The sequence below is a fragment of the Alligator sinensis genome, unplaced genomic scaffold (assembly GCF_000455745.1).
Source record: "Alligator sinensis unplaced genomic scaffold, ASM45574v1 scaffold609_2, whole genome shotgun sequence".
Taxonomy (NCBI): Eukaryota; Metazoa; Chordata; order Crocodylia; family Alligatoridae; genus Alligator; species Alligator sinensis.
Window position 1 is genome coordinate 2,119,525 of NW_005842090.1, and position 20,467 is coordinate 2,139,991.

The 20,467-nt window shown below is 47.7% G+C and overlaps 1 protein-coding gene across 2 annotated transcripts in view; it reads left to right on the forward strand.

The window, feature by feature from the left end:
• The first annotated feature begins 3,932 nt into the window (after window positions 1-3,932).
• Window positions 3,933-20,467, forward strand: part of TRIM36 (tripartite motif containing 36) — a 52,311-nt gene continuing 35,776 nt past the window's right edge. For both annotated transcript variants that reach the window (XR_003094180.1, XM_006023994.2), the window contains exon 1: window positions 3,933-4,676. Coding sequence is in view for 1 of the 2 variants with exons in the window: in XM_006023994.2 (XP_006024056.1) it covers window positions 4,614-4,676 (63 nt within the window). In the remaining variant the exon portion in view is untranslated. The remainder of the gene's footprint in view (window positions 4,677-20,467) is intronic.

The following is a 20,467-nucleotide window of genomic DNA, read 5'->3' on the forward strand; positions in this document are numbered from 1 at the left end:
TTTGGATGCATGACAAGGTATGGCTGGCCTTGCTGGCTGCGGTCTGGCATTGGCAGCTCATGTTCATCTTGGAGTCAATAATGACTCCAAGGTCCCTTTCCGCCTCTGTGCTTTCAAGAAGGGAACTCGCCAGCCTGCATGTATGCTGTGAATTCCTTCTCCCAAGGTGCAGCACCCGGCATTTGTCTACATTGAACCCCATCCTATTCTCATCTGCCCACTTTTGTAGTCTGTCTAAATCTAGTTGCAGCCTCTCTCTCCCTTCAAGTGTGTCCACCTTGCCCCACGTCTTAGTGTCCTCAGCAAACTTGGTCAGAGTGCTTTCCACCCCGTCATCCAAGTTGCTGATGAAGATGTTAAACAGTGCGTGTCCGAGGACCGAGCCCTGGGGTACCCCACTGCTCACATCTCACCAGGTTGAGTACGACCCATCCACCACTACTCTCTGGGTGCGCCCCATCAGCCAATTTTTTACCCATCCAACTGTGCAGGCATCAATGCCTCAGTCACTTAATTTATTGATGAGGATGGGGTAAGAGACAGTGTCAAAGGCCTTCTTAAAGTCTAGAAAGACTACGTCCACGGCGACACCATCATCCAAGGATTTAGTTACTTGGTCATAAAAGGCAATCAGGTTGGTCAGGCAGGACCTGCCTTTGATGAACCCATGCTGATTGCCCCTGAGCATGATCTCCCCTGCAGGCCCCCCACAGATGTGCTACTTGATGATTCTCTCCAAAATCTTCCTGAGCACCGAGGTAAGGCTTACAGGCCTCTAGTTACTTGGGTCCTCCTTTCTCCCTTTCTTGAAAATTGGGACCACATTGGGCCTGCGGCAGTCTCCATTTCCCAGCAGTCCCTGCTCACATTGCTGCGGCCGGTTTCCATGGAGACCCTGAGAGCAGCGGCACCATGACAGCACGGGGCCAGGGTTTCCATGGAGACGCGGCCCCAGCAGTGCTGGTAGGGTGCATATCTGGGTGGGAAGCTGCTCCCGGGCTGGGACCTTACAGCAGTCACAGCATGATCTGGAGCTGGGACAGAGCTGCAATCCACTGCCTGCGTGACCCAAGCAAGGGCATGCAGGCAGTGGATTGCAGCTCTGGACCATACTGTTACCACTATAAGATCCCAGCACTGACCCTGGAACAGCTCACTGCCCAGTCGTGCACCTTGCCAATGCTGCTGGGGGCCAGTCTCCATGGAAACCCTAGCTCCATGCTGTCATGGCACCACCACTACTGGGGTCTCTGTGGAAACTGGCCACACTGAAATGGGCAGGGGCCATTTTGCCCACCTGTGCCCTAGGCACTCTTCTGCTATTGTTTGTTGTGCTAACTAGATTAAAGCAAGCACATATATACTTACCTGTGCGCTATATTCTCCATTGCTGGAGGTGTTCAAGAAAAGGTTGGAGAGCCACTGGCCAGGGATGATCTAAGCCAGGGGCTGGGAACCCCTGGCATGCGTGCTGGAGTGTGGCACATGAAACTATTTTGCTCAGCATGCTACAGCCAGCCCAGGCTCTGGGCAGGCCCCTGCCACCAGCCACAGAGCCAGGGCTGCTCACGTCAGGTGGCAGGGAGGTTGCAAGCAGTTGCAGCAGGGTCTATGGAGCCCTGGCTTGGCTTGTTGCTGGCGGCAGGTTCACACATGTCTCTAGGCAGATGGTGGGCAAGGGGCCAGGGCTTCACTGCCACAACAAGGATTGGGCCCTTCGTGGCTCCCTCACTGTCTGCTCCTGGCACACCAACATTTTACAAGTTGAAGTTGCACGGTTTTTTGGCATTCTGCCCAAAAATGTTGCTGACTGCTGATCGAAGCATAACTATGCCATTCCCCAACCCAAGTGTAACTGTAGGTATTTCCCATGCTTCTGGGCTTTACTGCTTGCCCTCTCTTCCTTCCCCTCACCCCTTTTTCTGCTATATGTGTCAGGGTGTTTTTAAGCCTTCCCAGAAGCATTGGGTGTTGGTTACAGCCAAGGCTGGGGACTTTGACTAATGCTCCTGCTGGGACCAAAGCCAGAGGTTCCTGGTTAGAGGGCCTTGCCCCTCTGCTCATGGTCAGACCAATCTCCATATTTGGGGTCAGGAAGGAATTTTACCTCATGGTTAGATTGGTTTGGACTGTGAGGGTTTTTGCCTTCCTCTGCAGCTGGGGAGAGGAGGGAAAGGGGAGTGTGGCCCTCTCCCTTGGATCTCTTCAGCATATATAGGACAACATTTCATGGAAGCAGGATGTTGGCTGCTGTGGTTCTCCTATTTTAGCTGTGGCAAGTTAGGGCTGTGTTGTATCAGGGCTGAGGGTAAACTTATGTAGAATTTAAATTACGGTTTGGAGAGAGTCTAGCAGAGGGCGACAAAATGTGGAGGGTGTTACATAAATTGCCAATTGCTCAAATCATGAGCAAGACCTTATGAGGGAGGATAAGGCAAGATGCCGCATCTATTGATTAAGCGCTTAATACACACACACACACACACACACACACACACACACACACACACACACACACACACACACACACACACCCCCCCCCCCTTCTGCGCTGGTATATGTTACCAGTCTTATCGGTGCTTGGATCAACTTGGTGGCCAGCCAAGTTGATCACGAGTAGGAGCCAGGCTTCTGGCAGTCCCTCTTGTCAGATGAACTGATGCTCCAGGATGACATGCAGAACAAGATTCAAAATCGATACATCTCGCCCCATCTTTTATAGCCTTGTCAATTCACCCAGTCTTCTGGGCTTCTGCTGGGTTATCATTGTGTTCTTCCTTGAAGGTCAGTTGCCGTTGTTCTTTTGCTGTTCTGGGGTGGATTTTTCTTGCTTTTGTCTTTTATCTGTCTGCATTCTTCAGTCAGTCACCAGCTGATGTTTTCCTTTTCCACAAACACACTCTCACCCATTCTCTCACACATACAGCATACAAAGGTCGAGCACTTATGTCAAGATACAGAATGGAGCAATACAAAATGGAGTTTTTTAAGGCAATGCAAAACTCAAGAAAATACATAAAATTAAAAGCAATTGGCAAAAAGTCTATTTGTATAACAAGGGGGCTGGAGAACATGATTTATGAGGCAAGACTGGGGGAACCGGACTTATTAGGCTAGAGAAGAGGAGACTGAGAGGAGGCTTAATAGCAGTCTTCAGCTTCCTGAAGTGGGGTTCAAAAGAGGATGAAGATGGACTGTTCTCAGTGGTGGCAGATGACAGAACAAGGAGCAACGGTCTCAAGTTGCAGCAAGGGACATTTAGGTTAGATATTAGGAAGAATTTTTTCACTAGGAAGGTAGTAACGCAATGGAACAGGTTACCCAGAGAGGTGGTGGAAGCTCCATCCTTGGAAGTTTTCAAAAACCAGCTAGACAAAGCCTTGGCTGGGATGACCTAGTTGAGGTTGGTCCTGCTTTGAGCAAGAGGGTTGGACTTGATGACCTCCGGAGGTCCCTTCCAACAGTAACTTTCTATGATTCCTGCCTTGGGGAGGGAACTAGATGATCTCTGGAGTACCTTCCAGCCCTGCTTCTCTAGGATTCATACACTGTGTAGCCACCCCTTTGTTTGCAGATGAAAATGTATGCACTCTGAGTACTTCTATTGTCTTCAGAGACCCTGCTCAGAGTGTTTTAAGTTAAATAGCTTCTTAGATATTCTCAGTGTAGGCGTAATCATGTAGCTTTTGTGGTGCGAGCTAAAAAAGTGCTAGCACCTGAGCCAGAACCAATGGTGAAAACTTAGCCAGATATTAAATGTTAGGTCTGATTATCTAAAGGAATTCAAGTAAGGAACTGAGTTTTAAGATGACCACGTCTTTTTAATCACACTCAACAGATACTCAGAAAAATCACTCATATAAGCTACTGCTGTGTTTTTATATAAGCCACCCTTTTTTTTTTTTGGAGCAGCAACATGCTTAATCTACAGGATTAGTACAGTCATCTTCCTTCACTACCATGCCTTCTAGGCTGATGTTCAGCTCATGCCCTTTCACTCCACCTCATCTCCGGAGGAGGCCAGCTGGTTTCATGTTCTTTGCTGTGCATCTCTCCCTTCCCTTGTGGGTTAAAACAGTCCGATTGTAAGGGGGAAGGGAAAGGCACTTCCCACGTTCTGACCAAATAAAGGCAGGGGGCTGCCCTGCTCCTCTGCTTTCTGCTCCCTGCCTGTTTTGACTTGGACCCACCAAATTTCAAGCCCAGACTGGAGTACTTCATGTTACACACCGGAACCAGACTGCCTTTGTGGTGTGTTGTTCCCAGCTTAAAGAGAGATGCCCGAGGGGGAGGAGAAACACAGGCCCTTTAGGAGGAGCTTGTATGTCCCAAGTTCACCTAATACATTTTCACAGCAGCTCTCACTTTTTTCCGTTAGCTCATCTTCTCCCTGACCACATCACCAATGCAATCAATCAAGGCAGCTCCCTGTCTCTTTCCTTTTAGTCCTTCAGAGCACAGCTCAGGGCGGTTGGGTTTTTTCTGGGGGGAGGAGGGTTCCCACCTTCCCCCCTTTCTGGGGGCAAATCTCCTGCCCAGAGCAGCGTGGAGAAGTCCTTGCCCTTTAGGAGGCTGCCGGGCGTGTGGGCATCCGCCGGCAAAGGTTGCCAGCCATGTCCGAGTCAGATGAAGGGAAGCAGTTCGGCTACATCATGGAGTTGATAGAAAAAGGCAAGGTAAGGACCCGGGCGCTGCCCCCGGCGGGGGAGGGCTGTGCTGCGGGGCCGGGCGGGGATCTCCCGGCTGCGCCGGCCGCCCCGAGGGAGGGAGGGAGGTGGGGAGGGAGGCTGCTGCAGCGGGATCCGCGGGCAACAGGCGCGGAGCGAGGCATCCCCGACCCGGCGGAGCCCGCTCCCGGCCGCTGCACCGGGCTGCGCGGGCGCGGGGGGGGACCTTTCTGGCGGGCTGCCACGAAGTGGCCCTACGCAGGACACCCATTCCCAACCCCCCTCCCCCCCGATTTGCGGCTCTACTTCCTGCTCCTTTCCCCGCGTCCCGCCTGACTTGGTCCGTCTCCTGCTCCCTGCCCGACCTGCTCCTCTGCTCTCTGCTCCCCGCCGTGTCCCCCGTCTGACTTGCTGCGCTGCCTTCTGCTCCCGCCCTGCATTCCCTGTCCCACTTTACCTTCTGCTCCCTGCCAGATCTGCTACTCTGCCTTCTGCTCCCTGCCCTGTTTTCCCCGTCCAGGTTCTTTACTTTCTGCTCCCTGCCAGATCTGCTACTCTGCTTTCTGCTCCCTGTTCCATGTCCCCTGTTTGGCTTGTTCTTTCTGCTCCCTGCCCCGCCTGCTGATCTGCTTTCTGTTCCCTGTCTACTCTGCTGCTCTGCCTGCTGCTTCCTGCCTGATCTGCTGCTCTGCTTCCTGCCCTGGCCACCCCTGCCTGTCCACTCTGTGATCTGCTGTGCTGTGCCCATGCCACTTGTGGCACACTTGCTGCAGGCTGTCATCCCCCTCATTAAACCATACACCCCAGGATTCATGGAGCAGCTCTATCTCTGGTGCTAATCCTTCTGAGATGGGCATCTTGCTATAAACATGGGACTAGTCCCATTGCATGCAGTGCCTGTGGCTACACTGGGGAGAAGGTGTGCACTGACAGCCTAGTACCAGCAAAGCACCCTGCAGCTTTAAAACATTTGCCGGATGACATTAAACCCCTATTGGCATTTCCCTTGCATAGCTAATGTGTAAAGTTACACCCAGCCTGTCTATGCTGGGATTTTAATGTGCAATTAGAAAGCAGCATGGTTTCTAGCATAGATGCATACACTTTTGCAAAATTGGGGCCTGGGTCATTAATGGGAATATATTAAGTTACCTGAGCTGTTCAACATTCAGAATGATCCTGGGAAATGAGCCAGTTGTAGTGCTGCATGCAGTACCTTAGCCTGAAGAGCAGAAACACGGGGAAGTGCTCAAGCAGAAGGCAGGGTAGAGGTGCACCTTGCAGACTAAGTAAATCAGAGATGCATAAGTTTCATGAATCCAAGGTCACTTCATGGTGATCTCACTTCAGTTCTTTGTGCATCACTTCATGACGAAGTGAGCTTGGGCTCACGAAAGCTTATGCATCTCTGATTTACTTAGTCTATAAGCTGCATCTTTACCCTGCCTTCTGCCTGACTTCAGACTAACATAGTTTCCTCTCTGCTTAAGGAAGAGTCCAGAGACATTCTCATTTCTATGGAAAAGAAAGGCACAAAGAAGAGTTAATTCTTAGTACTCTGAAGCAAAAAGGTGTTAAAAATCTCTTTGGAAGAAAAGTTGTTGTAATGATTATAACAGGAGACTGCTGGGCCTCTTGGACTCTATTCTTAGCTCTGCCATTGATTCTCTGTGATTTTTGGACCATTCACTTCACTTGTATGCTTCAGAGGCTGACTGGTATTTGTCCTGCACTTTAAGATCTTCAGCTTAAAAGTGACATATTTTTAAGCTTGAGGTAGAAAGAAAAGTCTAGCATTTGGTGGCTTTATCACTTGCCTGTACTCCAGAGTGTCCCAATGCTAAATTAGAGTTACAAAATGTGCTAGTATAGAAACAAATACTGGCAACGTGAAATTAAATATTTTCTTTTTTATCCATGGTTGATGTGGCTGAGAATACTGCTCTAATGAAAACACTGTTGTCTAACAGGAAATGATTCAGGACTTGCAGAGACATTTTGGGGAAATAGCAGTGTCTGCATCTTTTAAAGCAAAAAAAATAAGGAATCCAACCCCTTTTTTCATATTAGTAAAGGCTGATGGCTTTTTAAACCTTTTTATCTGACTTCTTTTCCTGGAAAGGTTATGCTATGGCTTGTGAGAGCTCTAAAAACCTGAAATACACCCTGTACTTTAGATTAGGAAAGGGATTATTTAAGGAACTCTTCCTCTTTCTATTTCTGTTCTTAAAGCATAATGAGGTCTTTGTGCATGCTCAAATGTGGGTTTGTTTCATTTTTGGCTTAGTCAAAGTTGCCTGCCTTCTATTGCTTTTCTCTTTACTTCTCCTGGTAAACTATTAAACATTTGGAAATAATAATGGCTGTAATGATGCATTGTCTGGAAAAAAAGACTAGTAATTCTGAATATCACTAATGCCTCACTCTGAATAAGTGTTGTGAATAGAAGGCTATGTCAGGGTGAGGGAAATGTTCTTGTCTGAGGAGCTGTTTCTGCTTACTAGTTAGCGCTGCCATTCTTGCTGGACAGGATTCAAGCCTGTGGCTCATAAAGAGATGCCTGAAGACAAATTTTTGCTGCTGTCATGGGCCCCATTGCTCTAAATGATAGGCATCAAAACTGTTTCCAAAGATTGCAATCACTTCTTGCCCCACAATAAAACAATGGGTTTTATTTTCAGCTCTTCCATCACAAATAATTGTTCTGGGCTGGTAATAAGTACCAAACTTTCCTTTATTACCTCTCTTTAGTAACACATACACCAGTAAGGTAGCATGAGGAATGGATATCATAGAATCATAGAAAGTTAGGGTTGGAAGGGACCTCAGGAGGTAATCTAGTCCAACCCCCTGCGCAAAACAGAACCATCCCCAATTAGATTATCCCAGCCAAAACTTTGTCTAGCCAGGTTTTGAAAACCCCCAAGGATGGAGTTTCCACCACCTCTCTGGGTAACCTGTTCCAGTGTTTTACTACCCTCCTAGTGAGGAAATTCTTCCTAATATCTAATCTAACCTTCCCTTGCTGCAACTTGAGACCATTGCTCCTTGTTCTGTCATCTGCCACCACTGAGAACAGTCCAGTTCCATCCTCTTTCAACTCCCCACCTCAGGTAGTTGAAGGCTGCTATTAAATCCCCTCTTAGTCTTCTCTTCTCAAGACTAAATAAGCTCAGTTCCCTCAGTCTTTTCTCATAAATCATGTCCTTCAGCCCCCTCACCATTTTTGTTGCCCTCCTCTGGACTCTCTCCAATTTGTCCACATACTTTCTGTAGGGGTCTCAAAACTGAACACAGTCAACTCCAGATGTGGCCTCACCCATGCAGAATAGAGGGGAATAATCACTTCCCTTGACCTCATAGGCAACACATAGGAGAGGCATGGGGGGCACATCCCCCTCCCCCCCACGAGATTGGCTGCTGCTGAAGCTCTTGCCGGCTTCTGTGGGTGCTTGCTGCCGCCCCCCTGGCGGTTGCGGGCAGCCCCTGCTCACAGCTTGCTGCTGCCGACAGTGTGGATGGCGGCTGCGGGTGGTCCCTCCCCACTGCCTGCTGCTTGCCACCCCTCCCCCTCACTGCCAAGACTGCTGTGGCTGCCTGCAGGAGGTCCCCACTTGGCCCGCCCTTACCACCGATGTCACTGCAGCCACCTGTAAGTGGTCTCCACTCACTGCCACCATGTCCCCTGCTGCCGACACCGTTGCCGCCGCCTGCAGGCAGTCACTGTGCCCCTGCCAGCCTCCAGGGGCATGCGCCGTTCATGCTTGAACTACTGGAAACACACCTACCAATGTAGCCCAGTATGCCATTAGCCTTCTTAGCAGAGTGTTGGCTTAGATTCAAGCTTATTATCCACTGTAACCCTAAGTCCTTTTCTGCAGAGCTGCTTCCCAGCCAGTCAGCTGCCAGCTTGTACTAAGTGCAGGACTTCGCACTTGTCCTTGTTGAACCTCATGAGATTTTTTTGGCCCAATCCTGCCATTTGTTTAACTCACTCTGAATCCTAACCCTACCTCCAGCATATCTACTACTCCCCACAGCTTGGTGTTGTCTGCGAACTTGCTGATATCAAATGTTAAACTCGGCCACTGATTTCCCAGAATGACATAAGGGCTAGGGACAAACAGTCAAAAAGCCTGAGGCTGAATTGATCCAATCTTTGCAGGTTTCTGTGAACTACTTAGACTCAACTGATAAGAAAGTGAAGTCACACTAGCTTTTCAAAAGTGGAAGGGAGACAGACCCCTGCAGTGGTCCACACCAGGAGCCAGGGCATGCTAGAACTCACCTCCCAGCCTGGTGGCTAGTGGGGAGATGGATGACTTCCCCAGCCACGCTCCCTCTTTAGCCTCCAGTCAGCTGAGGAGGGGGCATGGGGGAAACCTCCCCATCAGACCTCCAGCCAGGCTGTCCCTAGTGCTGGGGAAGGGGAAGAGGGAAGCCCCCAGTGGGGTGTTTCTCTCTCTCTCCCCATGCCTGGATCCAGTCTCCCTAGCCATCCCACCTCCTCAGTCTGGACTGGCTGAAGATGTGGGGGGAACCTCTCCCCTCTGCCTGGCACTGGACCCCCAGCAGGGTGGTTCTTTCCTCCCCCCACACCCAGAGCCAGGAGCTGGGCTGATTACCTGGCTGTGCCCCCTCCTTGGCCAGCAGGCTGGCTGAGGAGGGAGTTGGGGGGGGGGATGCCCCCCCAAGCTCTGGACCCCCAGCTGGGCTGTGCCAGGTGCAGGGGGAGAGCCCTCAGTGGGGGCTGTTTTTCCACACCTTCCTCCTCAGCTGGCCTGCCCACTGGGGAGGGGGCATGGCCTGGTGATCAGCTCAGCTTCCAGCTGCAGGGAAGCCTTCAGTGAGGGTTTTGCTCCCCCGCCTGAGCTGGGAGCCAGCCTTATCACCCAGCCATGCTCCCTGCTCAACTGGCAGGCTGGCTGAGGAGGGAGTCAGAGGGAAACAGCCTCCCCCTACCCCACCCCCGCACCCTGACTTTGGATTTGTATCCAGGCTGTGCACAGCACAGTGGTGGGAAGCCCATAATGGGGCTGTTCCCCTCCCCACTCCCTCCTCAGCTGGCCCACTGGCTGGGGAAGGGGCATGGCTGGGTAATTGCCCTGGCTTCTGACTCAGGTTGGACTGTGGCAGGGCCAAAGCATAGGGGGTGCACACGGTTGCACGTGCACCCCCTGAGCGTGGCAGTGCATCCCCTGTAAAAAGGCGCCACCAACAGTGTCAGCAGCGCCTGCGGGAGGTTGCCACTCACCATCCTGCTGCCAACACTGCCAGTGGCATCTGCAGGCAGTCCACGATCACCCTAGGCCACTGCTGCTGCCAGTGGCACCTGTGGGTGATCGCTGACCCCTGGTCGGCACTCGCCATGCCCCCTACCACTGATAGTGCCAGCGGCATCTGCAGGAGTTCCTAGCTTACCGCCGCTGTGCTCCCGCAGTTGCCACTGTGCTCCCACCGCCAACAGTGCAACCGTTCCCCCCCAGCCACCGGGGCACACACCGTTCATGGACTGTGGGCTTCTGTGCAGCTAGGAGATGGGCTGATCACCTGGTGGTATTTGCTTCCCAGCCAGCAGGTTGGCTGAGGAGGGAGTGGGGATAAAAAATGGCAGCCTCCTCCCTTTCCCTCTCCCACCCCAATTCCAGACCCTCCCAGGAGCTGCTGAGTGAGCACAGACCCTGGTGCCACTGCTTTGCTGGAGCTGGCTCAGGGGGACAGAGCATTGGCTGTCCAGTGCCTCCTGGGCAGAGCTACAGCCTGAGGGCCCACCACCCCCAGCAACTGAAGCCGGGGGTGGGAGGAATGCCCACTCCATGCCCAGCAGAGCGGGGAAGCTGGTAGTGGGGGCTTTATTCCCCTGCCCCAGATGGGAGCTGGTTGATTTCCTGGCCGAGAAGCGGGTGAGAAAATACACCCCACTCCTGGCTGCTGGGGATGGAAAAGTCCCTGCTGGCACCTGGGGGCTGGGCTAGTCCTGCTCTGTTGGAGCAGAGAGCACAGCCCAGGGGTGCAGAGCATGCTGGAATGCTGGGGGACTTTTATTTAACTTAAACCAGGAAGGTGTTTGGGACAGAATTCCCATAAAGCAGTTTGACCCAAATCAGTTAAGTCTGACACTAAATTCAAGCAGGTTTATGTTAAACCAGTTTTAGCCATTTTGAAAGTGAAGAGTAGACCATCCCCAACTACACCAGTGTTATGTGCACTGAACTTCTGTTCTGGTACAGGTTTAAACCAGTTTCTGATCACTTAAACCATTTTATGTGTAACTTCTGTCCCTAGTGAACGTGCATCTCAAGAATGCTGTTCTGGATTCCTTATACATTTGGTCCCAAACTCACACTTGACAAGGCCATATTATGACCCACTTGATGTTCTTTAAAAAAAGGGGGCTCTATCTTTTTCTGCATATTCAGAAATTTCTATTTGCAAGGTTTTTGTATGGTGGTTATTGTCTCAGTTCCTCAATTAACTGCACTGGTCTCTTTCATGGTCTCTTCAAAGTCTTAGGTTTCAGGCCTCTAAACCCTTATATTTCTCAGGTGTGAAGCACTTATTTCCCCCCTCTAGATTGTGTTTTGAAACTACTGCCCTCTTTCTGGTCATTCTTACTTTCCCAAAGGATTTAAGTTCAGCACCTGCAACTCATCTTTCTCAGGGACTACGGCAGGGCTAGGTTACCTGCAGATGCTATGCTGACACAGCTGCTATACCAGCAAAGCCTCCTGCTGGAGATAGATCTTATACTAGCAAAAGTGCTTTTTATGGGAGTAGTTAAATCAAGTCCCCAAATGACATAAGCGATACCAGCAGCTGGTGGGGGTAAGTGACTTTTTTTTCACTGTGATCCTAATCAACATAATTATGCTAGCCAGCCTTTGTAGTGTAGACCTGGCCAGTGTTAACCAGTGATCAGCCACCTTTCACATAGTAAAAAACTGTTTATTCAGAGCCAAAGCACTAGAGAAAACATGTAATAACATATAAGCAGCTTTCATGCATACTTACATATCCACCTAGGATCCTGGCAGCTACAGTACATGAATATATCCAGCAAGTGACCCTTCTCTGAGATCACGACCCTCTCTTTATAGTTTTACTTCTTTGTCGGGCCTCTTAAATCAAAGGAAACCACTACTCGCTATTTCCCCCAGGGAATGAGACTGCCACAGACTTATTATCTTCATTAGTGATTTACATTAATTACTCCCTAGTGACAGCAGTTCCTACAAGAAACCCACTCACTGAACCAGGAACACAAAGGGCCCATGTAACACTGATAGCCTTGATGCAGTAGTCCTTGAATTTTCCATGTGCTCATAACATGTCACATCTTGATGTAATAGTCTCTGGAATATTCTGTCTTTCCAAAGCACCTGTCACAAGCGTCCCTATAGCTGTGTAGCATCTGAGTGTCCTATAATACCCAATTGAAGTAGTATAAGCATTGTCCCTCTTTTACAGAAAAGGAGGAGGAGGCAGAGAAGAGGAGACTTCCATCAGATTTCCTGAGTTACAGGCCAAATCTTAAGCAAAAGGATATTTTTCCTTGCCAGTGATAGTATCAATTTTCTTTCATTCTGCTCCCTATTTCCTATAGGCCAGGGACAGAAGTTACACATAAACTGGTTAAAGTGATCAGAAGGCGGTTTAAAACTGTAACAGAACAGAAGTTTAGTGCACATAAACCACTTTCAAAATGGCCCAACCTGGTTTAAGATAAACCTGGTTGAATGTAGTATCAGACTTAACTGACTGATGTCTGCTGTCCCAGGGTTCCTTTTACCAGAGACCCCCAAAGATTGACACAGCCCCTCATCTGATTTGGTATCAAGTGAACTTTATTAGTAACCCCTAGGTTTATTACACGATAATTATCCTTGCAATACGACCTGGCAAATGGTTCCTTAGACGTTACAACAGCGACCTTCGGTGGTACCAGCCTCAGATCCTCTGCGGGGTGTGTGGGATGTTAGTTTCTGGATTTCCTGTTACTCAAAGCAAGAAGTCCAAGGCTGCTCCTGTCTCCCCAGGGTGGCAACACAAACACACACTGTCTCTTTGTTTGTCCACTACTTTTGTAACTTTCTCATCTCAAACTGTCCAATCCTCAGGTTTCTTACCTCATCTTTTTAGATAAGGTACTCCAATCCTATTCCATTTTTGGGTTTCTTTCCTTTTAGGGAAACTACTGTACCTGGTTATCCCACCATATCAAACAGAGCAGTCATTTTTCACAGTGCCTTGTAAGGCACTCTGTACAATTTAATTGCTTAGTTCTGGGAAGGCCTAAAGTTATGCTAAGAGCCTGAGCATAACTCAGTTTGCCTGCTACAATGTCAAGCCAGTTTATAGAACTTCTGTCCCAGACCCCTTTCTGGTTTAAGTTAAATCAGTGTCTTCTAGCAGCTGCCCCTGGTGCTGGAGTGGCAAGGGGGTTGGGGATCCTGACAGGGGCTGCTCCACCCCAACCAGGCAGACCCCAACTGGGGTCCCCTGGGGGAAGGGGGGAATAAACCCCCTCCCCTCTTTGCCTTAGGCACCATGCCAGGCTGGCATCTGGCCAGGGGCCAGGGTCTGGCCATGCTCCCTCCCCACTACAAAAAAGTCTGGTAAGGGCTGCTTCCCTGCTTCTCCAGGCAGACCCTGGCTGGGGTCCCTGCAGGCCAGGGTGGGAGTTTAAACCCCTCCCCAATCATACTCAGGCCTGCTAGGGCCTGGCCATGCCTCCCCCTGCCCCCTCAGCTCAGCTTCCCCCAGCCACTGCAGAAAGGAAGGGAGGGCTGCTCTAGTGCCCCCTGGCTTCATGCCTGGGCCATTGCAGGCATGTAGCTGCATTTCCGGAATCAAAAGTAAATGTCTATTCACTTGCTTGCCAGTTCAATCTACACAGGTTAGACTAACCTGCAAAGATTGAATCAATTCAGGCTCAGGCTTTTTGAATGTCTATACATAGCCAGAATGCCCCTTTCACAATAGCCAAACATGAAAATACTGTATTTAAAAAAATGCTTCTCTGAGCCTGTTCACAAACTTGTCCTCCATTTATAGACCAATGTTTTATTTTTGTTTGGAATATGGCTTAAAATTAACTTGGCTCTTTCTGCAATAGCAGTAACTTCAATGTATATGCAGAACCATATGATATGAAACCATATTTGTGCATGATGGCATTTGTTTCAATTAAACAGCAGAGCCAATGTTTTGAATAGTTTTCTAAAACAAGATTGTAAAACAGTGAGAATTTAAAAGTCATTTTAGCTTAGCTGTAAATATTTTTGCTATATATGATTTTGCTGTTCAAAGAAGGCTCACAACATTCACAGTTATCTTGATCAATTCTTCAATTTTTTCAAATGACTCCTTCTCACTCTATTCTGTCTTTCTGCTTAACCCCAGAACAATCAAGTTTTACAGAGATCTTGGGATTCAAAAAGAATAACTTTTAAAAACATCACTTAATTCAAAGCATTTAAAATAAAGAATATATGTATATATGTCTGTAATATATAGTGTGTGTGTATGTGTGCGCACAGGTATGCTTAAATTACAGAAAAACCTCTTTGTCTTTCTTCTCATCTTTCAAAGCACTTGTTCAAAGCCATTGGCCAGCTGAAGAATAAATATTCAGTTTAAAAAGATTACGATAAAAACTTCTATATCTTAGAGTAAAATTGCACATTTCACTCAGTCACTGTTACTAAAAATAGTATTTGCTAGATTCCCCTTATATCCCTCAACCCATGTATTTAGGAAGAGACCAGGAAATAAAATCTCAGGTCCATATATGGCATGATAAAACTAAATAAAATATGTACTAATTGTCCAATGCAGCAAGGACCTCAGTATGCCCCAATTTTGAATGCTTTGAGTAGCTGGGGAAGCAAAATGCGAAACTGTTGGCTTTATGATTAGGTGGCTTTACCATTACTTTCCTGTCAAGCCACAAGACCCAAGTAATCTAGAACCAGCTACACTCTATACCAACCATAAGAGAAATCCCCTGCTTCTCCTATTAGGACAGCTCTCCAATCTTTACTCCAAATATAATGCACAAGATGGTTTTTGATACAGCAACAAAATCAAAAATAGAATGGGGAAGAGCACTGAGCATGTAGTAACCCTGCACTGAGGGGGCATCCCCATGACAGTAAAAAAGCCTGGTAATAGGATGAAGTGGGGCAAAAGTGAAGACATAAAGCTTTCCCTCCTGAATTCTACATGTTGGAAGGCCTCAGGCCTTTTCATCCATACAACACCTCACTAAGCTGAGGAGAGCAAGGTTATTAAAATCCTGTTCACCCTGCAGCCAATGCAAACAGACATTCAAACAAGTTAATACCTTAATGATCAATTAAAGGATTAACTAAAAAGTCCCTGGCAAGTCTTGACAATAATGATAGTTAGCATTCGTTTGCATTTGGAGGGTGGGGGAATAAGAAGAATGGGGACATTTTGGCCTTGTCTACACTAGCAAGGGTTTTATCTAAACCAGTATAGAACCCAATTTAATTTGTAAGTATGGGCAGAAGGTAGGGTCAGATACTGAGAAGAGACCCTTTTGATTTAATTAGTCTATAAAGTGCAAATGTACCACGTCTTCTGCCTGACTTCAGATTAACATGGCTAACTACCTCTGTCTGCGTTTGTATGTGTTGTCTGGGACAGTTCTCTTTAGTACTGTTTCCAAGACTATGGCAATGTTGAATAGCCATCTTTTTTGTTGGTAGGTATTATTTAAACCATATTACCCCAGGCCAGTTATGCCCATTGTCAGTAATATGCTAGTGTGGACAAGATTGGGTCATGCTTATAAAAGACTAATTCTTTAAATGACACACATAGAGACAAGGAATTTTGACGATCAGAGTATAATAAAATTATTCACAAGTTTCAAAAGCATTTTTCAATTCATGTTTTATTAGCCTTGTGGAAGCTATACACTGTCATTTCCCTGCCAACATGTTTTTAGTTCTTTGTGTGATGGCTTATTGCTGCAAGGTTGAATGTGAGTTCTGTCCAACTGGCATTTTGACATAAAAATATATACAAAGAATTCCTACCATTATCAAGTAGTTTAAAGTTTAACTTTATTAGAGGGTGTCTTACAAAGTAAACACATAAGAAAATATTTACATCTATCTATAAACATATTAAAATACTTCCCCTTTTGTCTGGAATGTAAATATCCCTTTGCAATGCTGAAAATGCAAAATCACCACCCTGATGTTCACCATTTCCAGAAAGTGTAATTTACCAGTCAAATTTAACAGCTCAGGCTCAGAGAAGCACAAAAATAATCAATGCTGAAAACCAAATTACATTCTTCAGATATTTTGTTATTAATAGTTTGTGTAGAAAGGTAGTACAAATACCAGTAAAGAGTTTGGGGGGAAATATAATGAGTTGTGCTTTCTTAAATAAACTGTAGAAATATAAATAAAAGCTGGTAAGATGTAGGTCAGATTTAGGGTTTACTGAACTTGACAGCCTGTTAACACTGACGTTTAGTCCTCAACTCAATGAGTTTTAATTAAACTAAACTTCCTTCCACTGTATAGATTCAGGACATTGTCTTAACTTTGAATTTTCTTGTTAAGTGATTGTTTCTGCCTCCTTCCCCACCCGTCATGACCAAGCTGAATTCTACATAACCATAGATAGTATTGTTTCCATCTCTTTCCAATAAATAAAACCATTTTATGTATAGGCTTAACTTATTTTTCAAATTTTGAATGTTGGCAGAGGGGGTGTTTGCCGCAAAATTTCTAACACAAGCATGTTGAAAAGGGGAGAGTGTATGCACATGCAAGCGTGTGTGAGAGACAGACACAAGCACATAAAGACCATTTGGAGTTTATCTGTCTGACTACTGATACTATTACTCTGGTGTCTTCTCCCCAATTCCATAATGTTTTATGGTTCCTCCTCTCTTTCCTATGCTATGGATTTTTAAAAAATCTATTTATTAGATTTATACTTTTCCCTATCCAAAAGGCACAGAATGGCTTATAATAATAAGACAAACACCCCACAGTTAGGAAACAGCAGTTGATTCTCTAAACACTCTCCTAAAATTTGAGAACTCAAACTCCTCATCTACATTTTATGCTTTTTCTGGCAAGGACTTTGCCTTTTTTTGGTGACAGTTTTTGGTTCTTAATACAAATAAATTACAATCCTCAGCACTCATAGTCTCTTAAATCTCCTGTACCTAAAGTGCTGTACCTAACATTAACTGAGATTTACATACCCTGTAGTTTTGTCTGTACTAAACATTTTGGAGGTCATTTTCCTACCAGTGGCAGCAACAGTGGATGCTAGTTGAGAAAGGGCATTGTTTTCTTTTCCATTGTTGTCCAGACATGCTGTTAACAGGGTGAGATAGCAGAGCTGTAAAAGCATGGGTGCCTTGTCTATCCCAGTGCTATGAAGGCTAAATACTTTCCAAAAAGTCTAGCATGAGCACAGTCTATGCAGTATATTTCATCAATGAATGATTAGGGCACTGTTTGCAGAAGAAATGTGTGCTACTTGGATCTTTAAATCAATTTAGTTAAGCTGGTGCCAGTGTGTAACGAAGACACATATTCACAATTCCAACCCCATTTTATCTTAATGTAGTTACTGACTTAAGTTAAACTGATATAAGCAAAGGTCAGACAGGATTTGTACTAGTTTAACTAGCTTAACTTTGAAATCGGTTTAGTTTAAACCAATAAACTTTTCTAGACAAAGGGAATAACACAGCAGTCAACTGGCTTTCTCAGGCCAGAGAAGGAATTGGTAGCAGAGGCAGGATTAGAGTTTTGGAGACCTTGACTTCTGCTAGTTTTGGACACAATCAATTCCATGCACTTACTGTTCTTTTACCTCTCCTCTTCCTTTCACTCCCTCTTTGTTAGTCCCTTCTCCCTTTTTTGGGGAGGCTCCTTGAATTGCAGACCTTCAACTTTTAAGATTTCTCAAGATTCTAATTAAGACAAGATCACCTCCAGTGCTCTCTGCCAACTATAAAATAGTCTAAAATGCCTTTCTTCACACAAGCTTATAAATTCTTATCACAATATTCATACTGAGCTTGATATTGCCAATAGACCACAGAAGGTTCACAGAGGAGGATTTGTGAACTTAACTACCTGTTGATTGTTCCCTAGAGCAGGGGTGGTCAACCTGGGACATATGTGCTAAAAGTGGCACTGGCAACCTCTGTGTGTGGCATGCAGTATATTGCAGAGGGGCCAGGGGACACAGCAGCAGATTGGGGAGGAAGCAAAAAGCAGAACAGCAGATGGGGCAGGGGAAGGGGATCAGAGTGGCACTCAGAGAGGGGGCAGAACTCATTGTGGCATGCCCAACAAAAAGGTTGGCCACAACGGCCCTAGACAATGCCTTGCTCCATGGGAGTAAGTTGGTGCTTCCTCATCAGAATTAGGAGGATGAAACTGAAAGAAAGCTCTTTCAGGATAACTGTTCTGTTATCAGTTTGTGAACTAATAGCTAGGCAATCTTAAATGCTTTGCCTATTCATAAATCTCTGGCTACTTCTCAGCTCCTTCTCTCTCTCTCTCTCTCTATATATATAAAATCACACACCCACCAATATTTTTTTTTTGCGGTGGCGGGGGAGGGGGGAGTGAAAGGTTATTTATTTTCTCCCAGTGCTGATGGAGCCTCAAATCTAGCCATTTTGTTTTGTTTTTAATTGCACCCATCCCCATGTTGTCTGAGCACCTTCTGTGTTAATTAGTCTGAAAATAGCTTGCCTTGTTTATTGGAACCTTGTGCCAAGACTGCATGTCTTTTCTCCCATTATTATGACTCTCTGGAGAGAGGAAACATGCAGGGCTTGCAAAAGATTTGCGCTCTGAGAGGGTGGCTGGGCTTGAGCTACTTCTCAGATCTGGGAGGGCCATCACTGGGTGCTGAAATCTCTTTTTTTGTGAAGGAATGAGAGAAGTTTGTAAATAAAAAAAGAATGGTGCCAACCTGCTTAGACCAAGGGAAGCTTTAGGGCATACAAGTTTGATGTGCCAGAATGTGAACATGGAAGCTGGGTATACATGTGTCCAGCTGAGGGTAGCTATGGCAGCTGGTTAGTTTCCCTGTCTCTCTCTACTCTCTCTCAGAATTTCCCCTCTCCCTCTTCTCTCTCCCCTGCCTTTTGTATTCAAATTTCTCTCTTCTTCTTACCCCCAGCTTTGTGCATGTCCTTTCACAGCATCTGATGGAGTTAGCCTCTGCCCATGAAAGCTTGTGATAGATAATTGTATTAAACCAGGGGTGCTGAACCTATGGCCTCCAGTGCTGTCAGCCAGCCCATGGGGTACCCTAGGGATCTAAAAATTGGTGGTAGGCTTGCTGCCACATTTCTGGACTTGTGGGGAGCCCTGGACCTTGCGCACTAGATTGGGTGCTTGATCCTGGCAAGTAGAGTTGGGCCCCAGAGCCCAATTGTGGCACATGGAGCACAATCCCAGTACTTAGGCAGTGGGGGGGCCCAATCCCAGCATCCAGGGACCACATCCAGGTGTGCCAGGCTGGCAGAGGCAGCACAGAGCCCACTCCTGGCATATCTGGCCCCTGGCTCCGTACTCACCCAATGCCAGTCATCTGGACTGTAGTGCCAAACCCTTGAGTCCCACTGGGTTAGACTAGCAGGTGCAACTCTACCCTACTCCAGGCAGGATGCGCCTGTGTCTGCCTCCCACATGTCTGAAGCAGGCAGCGGTGCTGGACCCCAGGCCCGGGTCTTTCAGGCTAGTGCCCCTTTCCTCGGAGGCTGGGGCAGTGACAGCCTGGCTCTGCCCGCTGGATCGGGGACTTCTGCTTCACTGAAGCTGCCAGGCAATGGCAGGGTCCCCAAGGGCTGGGCAGCATGGGCCAGGGCAGGGCCAGGTGCTGCAGGGTGACGTTTGGTGGGCGGATTCTGCTCCATGTGAGACCTGTGGCTGCCCAGGGAAGATGCCTAAGTCCGGGCATGTATGAGGTGTGTATGTAGGGTGTGAGGGTATGTGTGTAAGGGGTATGTAGGGGGTGTGTGTGTAATCTGTGTGTAGTGTGTGGGTGTGGTGTGTGTGTGTGTCAGATGTGTGTGTAGTGTGGGTGTTTGATGTGTGGGGGTGTAGTGTGTGTGTGTGCTGTATACAGAGACAACCCAAGCAGGGTGCAAGGCCCCAGGCAAATCAGCCCGTGAGGGGCCCTGTCCCCACTCTGATCAGACCCAAAGAAGCTGCTGCTGCCATCAGCAGCGTTGGTGTCAGCAGCAGGTGAGGGGGGGTTGCCCCGATTCGCCCCCCCCAGGGATGACCCTGGCTGTACAATGTGTGTAGTGTGCGTGTGGGTGTGTAGTGGGGGTGCGCGTGCCATGTGTATAGTGTGTGTGCGTGTATAGCATGTGTATCAGATGCATGTCTAGTGTGGGTGTTTAATGTGTAGGTGTGTAGTGTGTGTGGTGCGCATGGGTGTGTAGCGGGGGGTGTAATACATGTATGTGTAGGTGTGTAGTGTGGTGTGTAGTGTGGGTCATGTGTATGTAGTGTGGGTGTTTAATATGTGCGTGTGTGTAATGTGTGTAGTGTGTGCCTGGTGTGGTGTGGGGGAGTGTGAAATGCGTGTCGTGTGTGTAGTGTGTATCTGTGGTATGTCGTGTGTTGGGCGCGTCAGATGGGTGTGTAGTGTGGGTGCTGAGTGTGTGAGAGCGGAGAGCGGCCCCGGCCGGGTCCTGCTGGACAGCTCCGCGCCTCCCGCGCCTGCGCCGACCCGCCCCGGCCCCCCGCCCGGACAGGGCGGCCCCG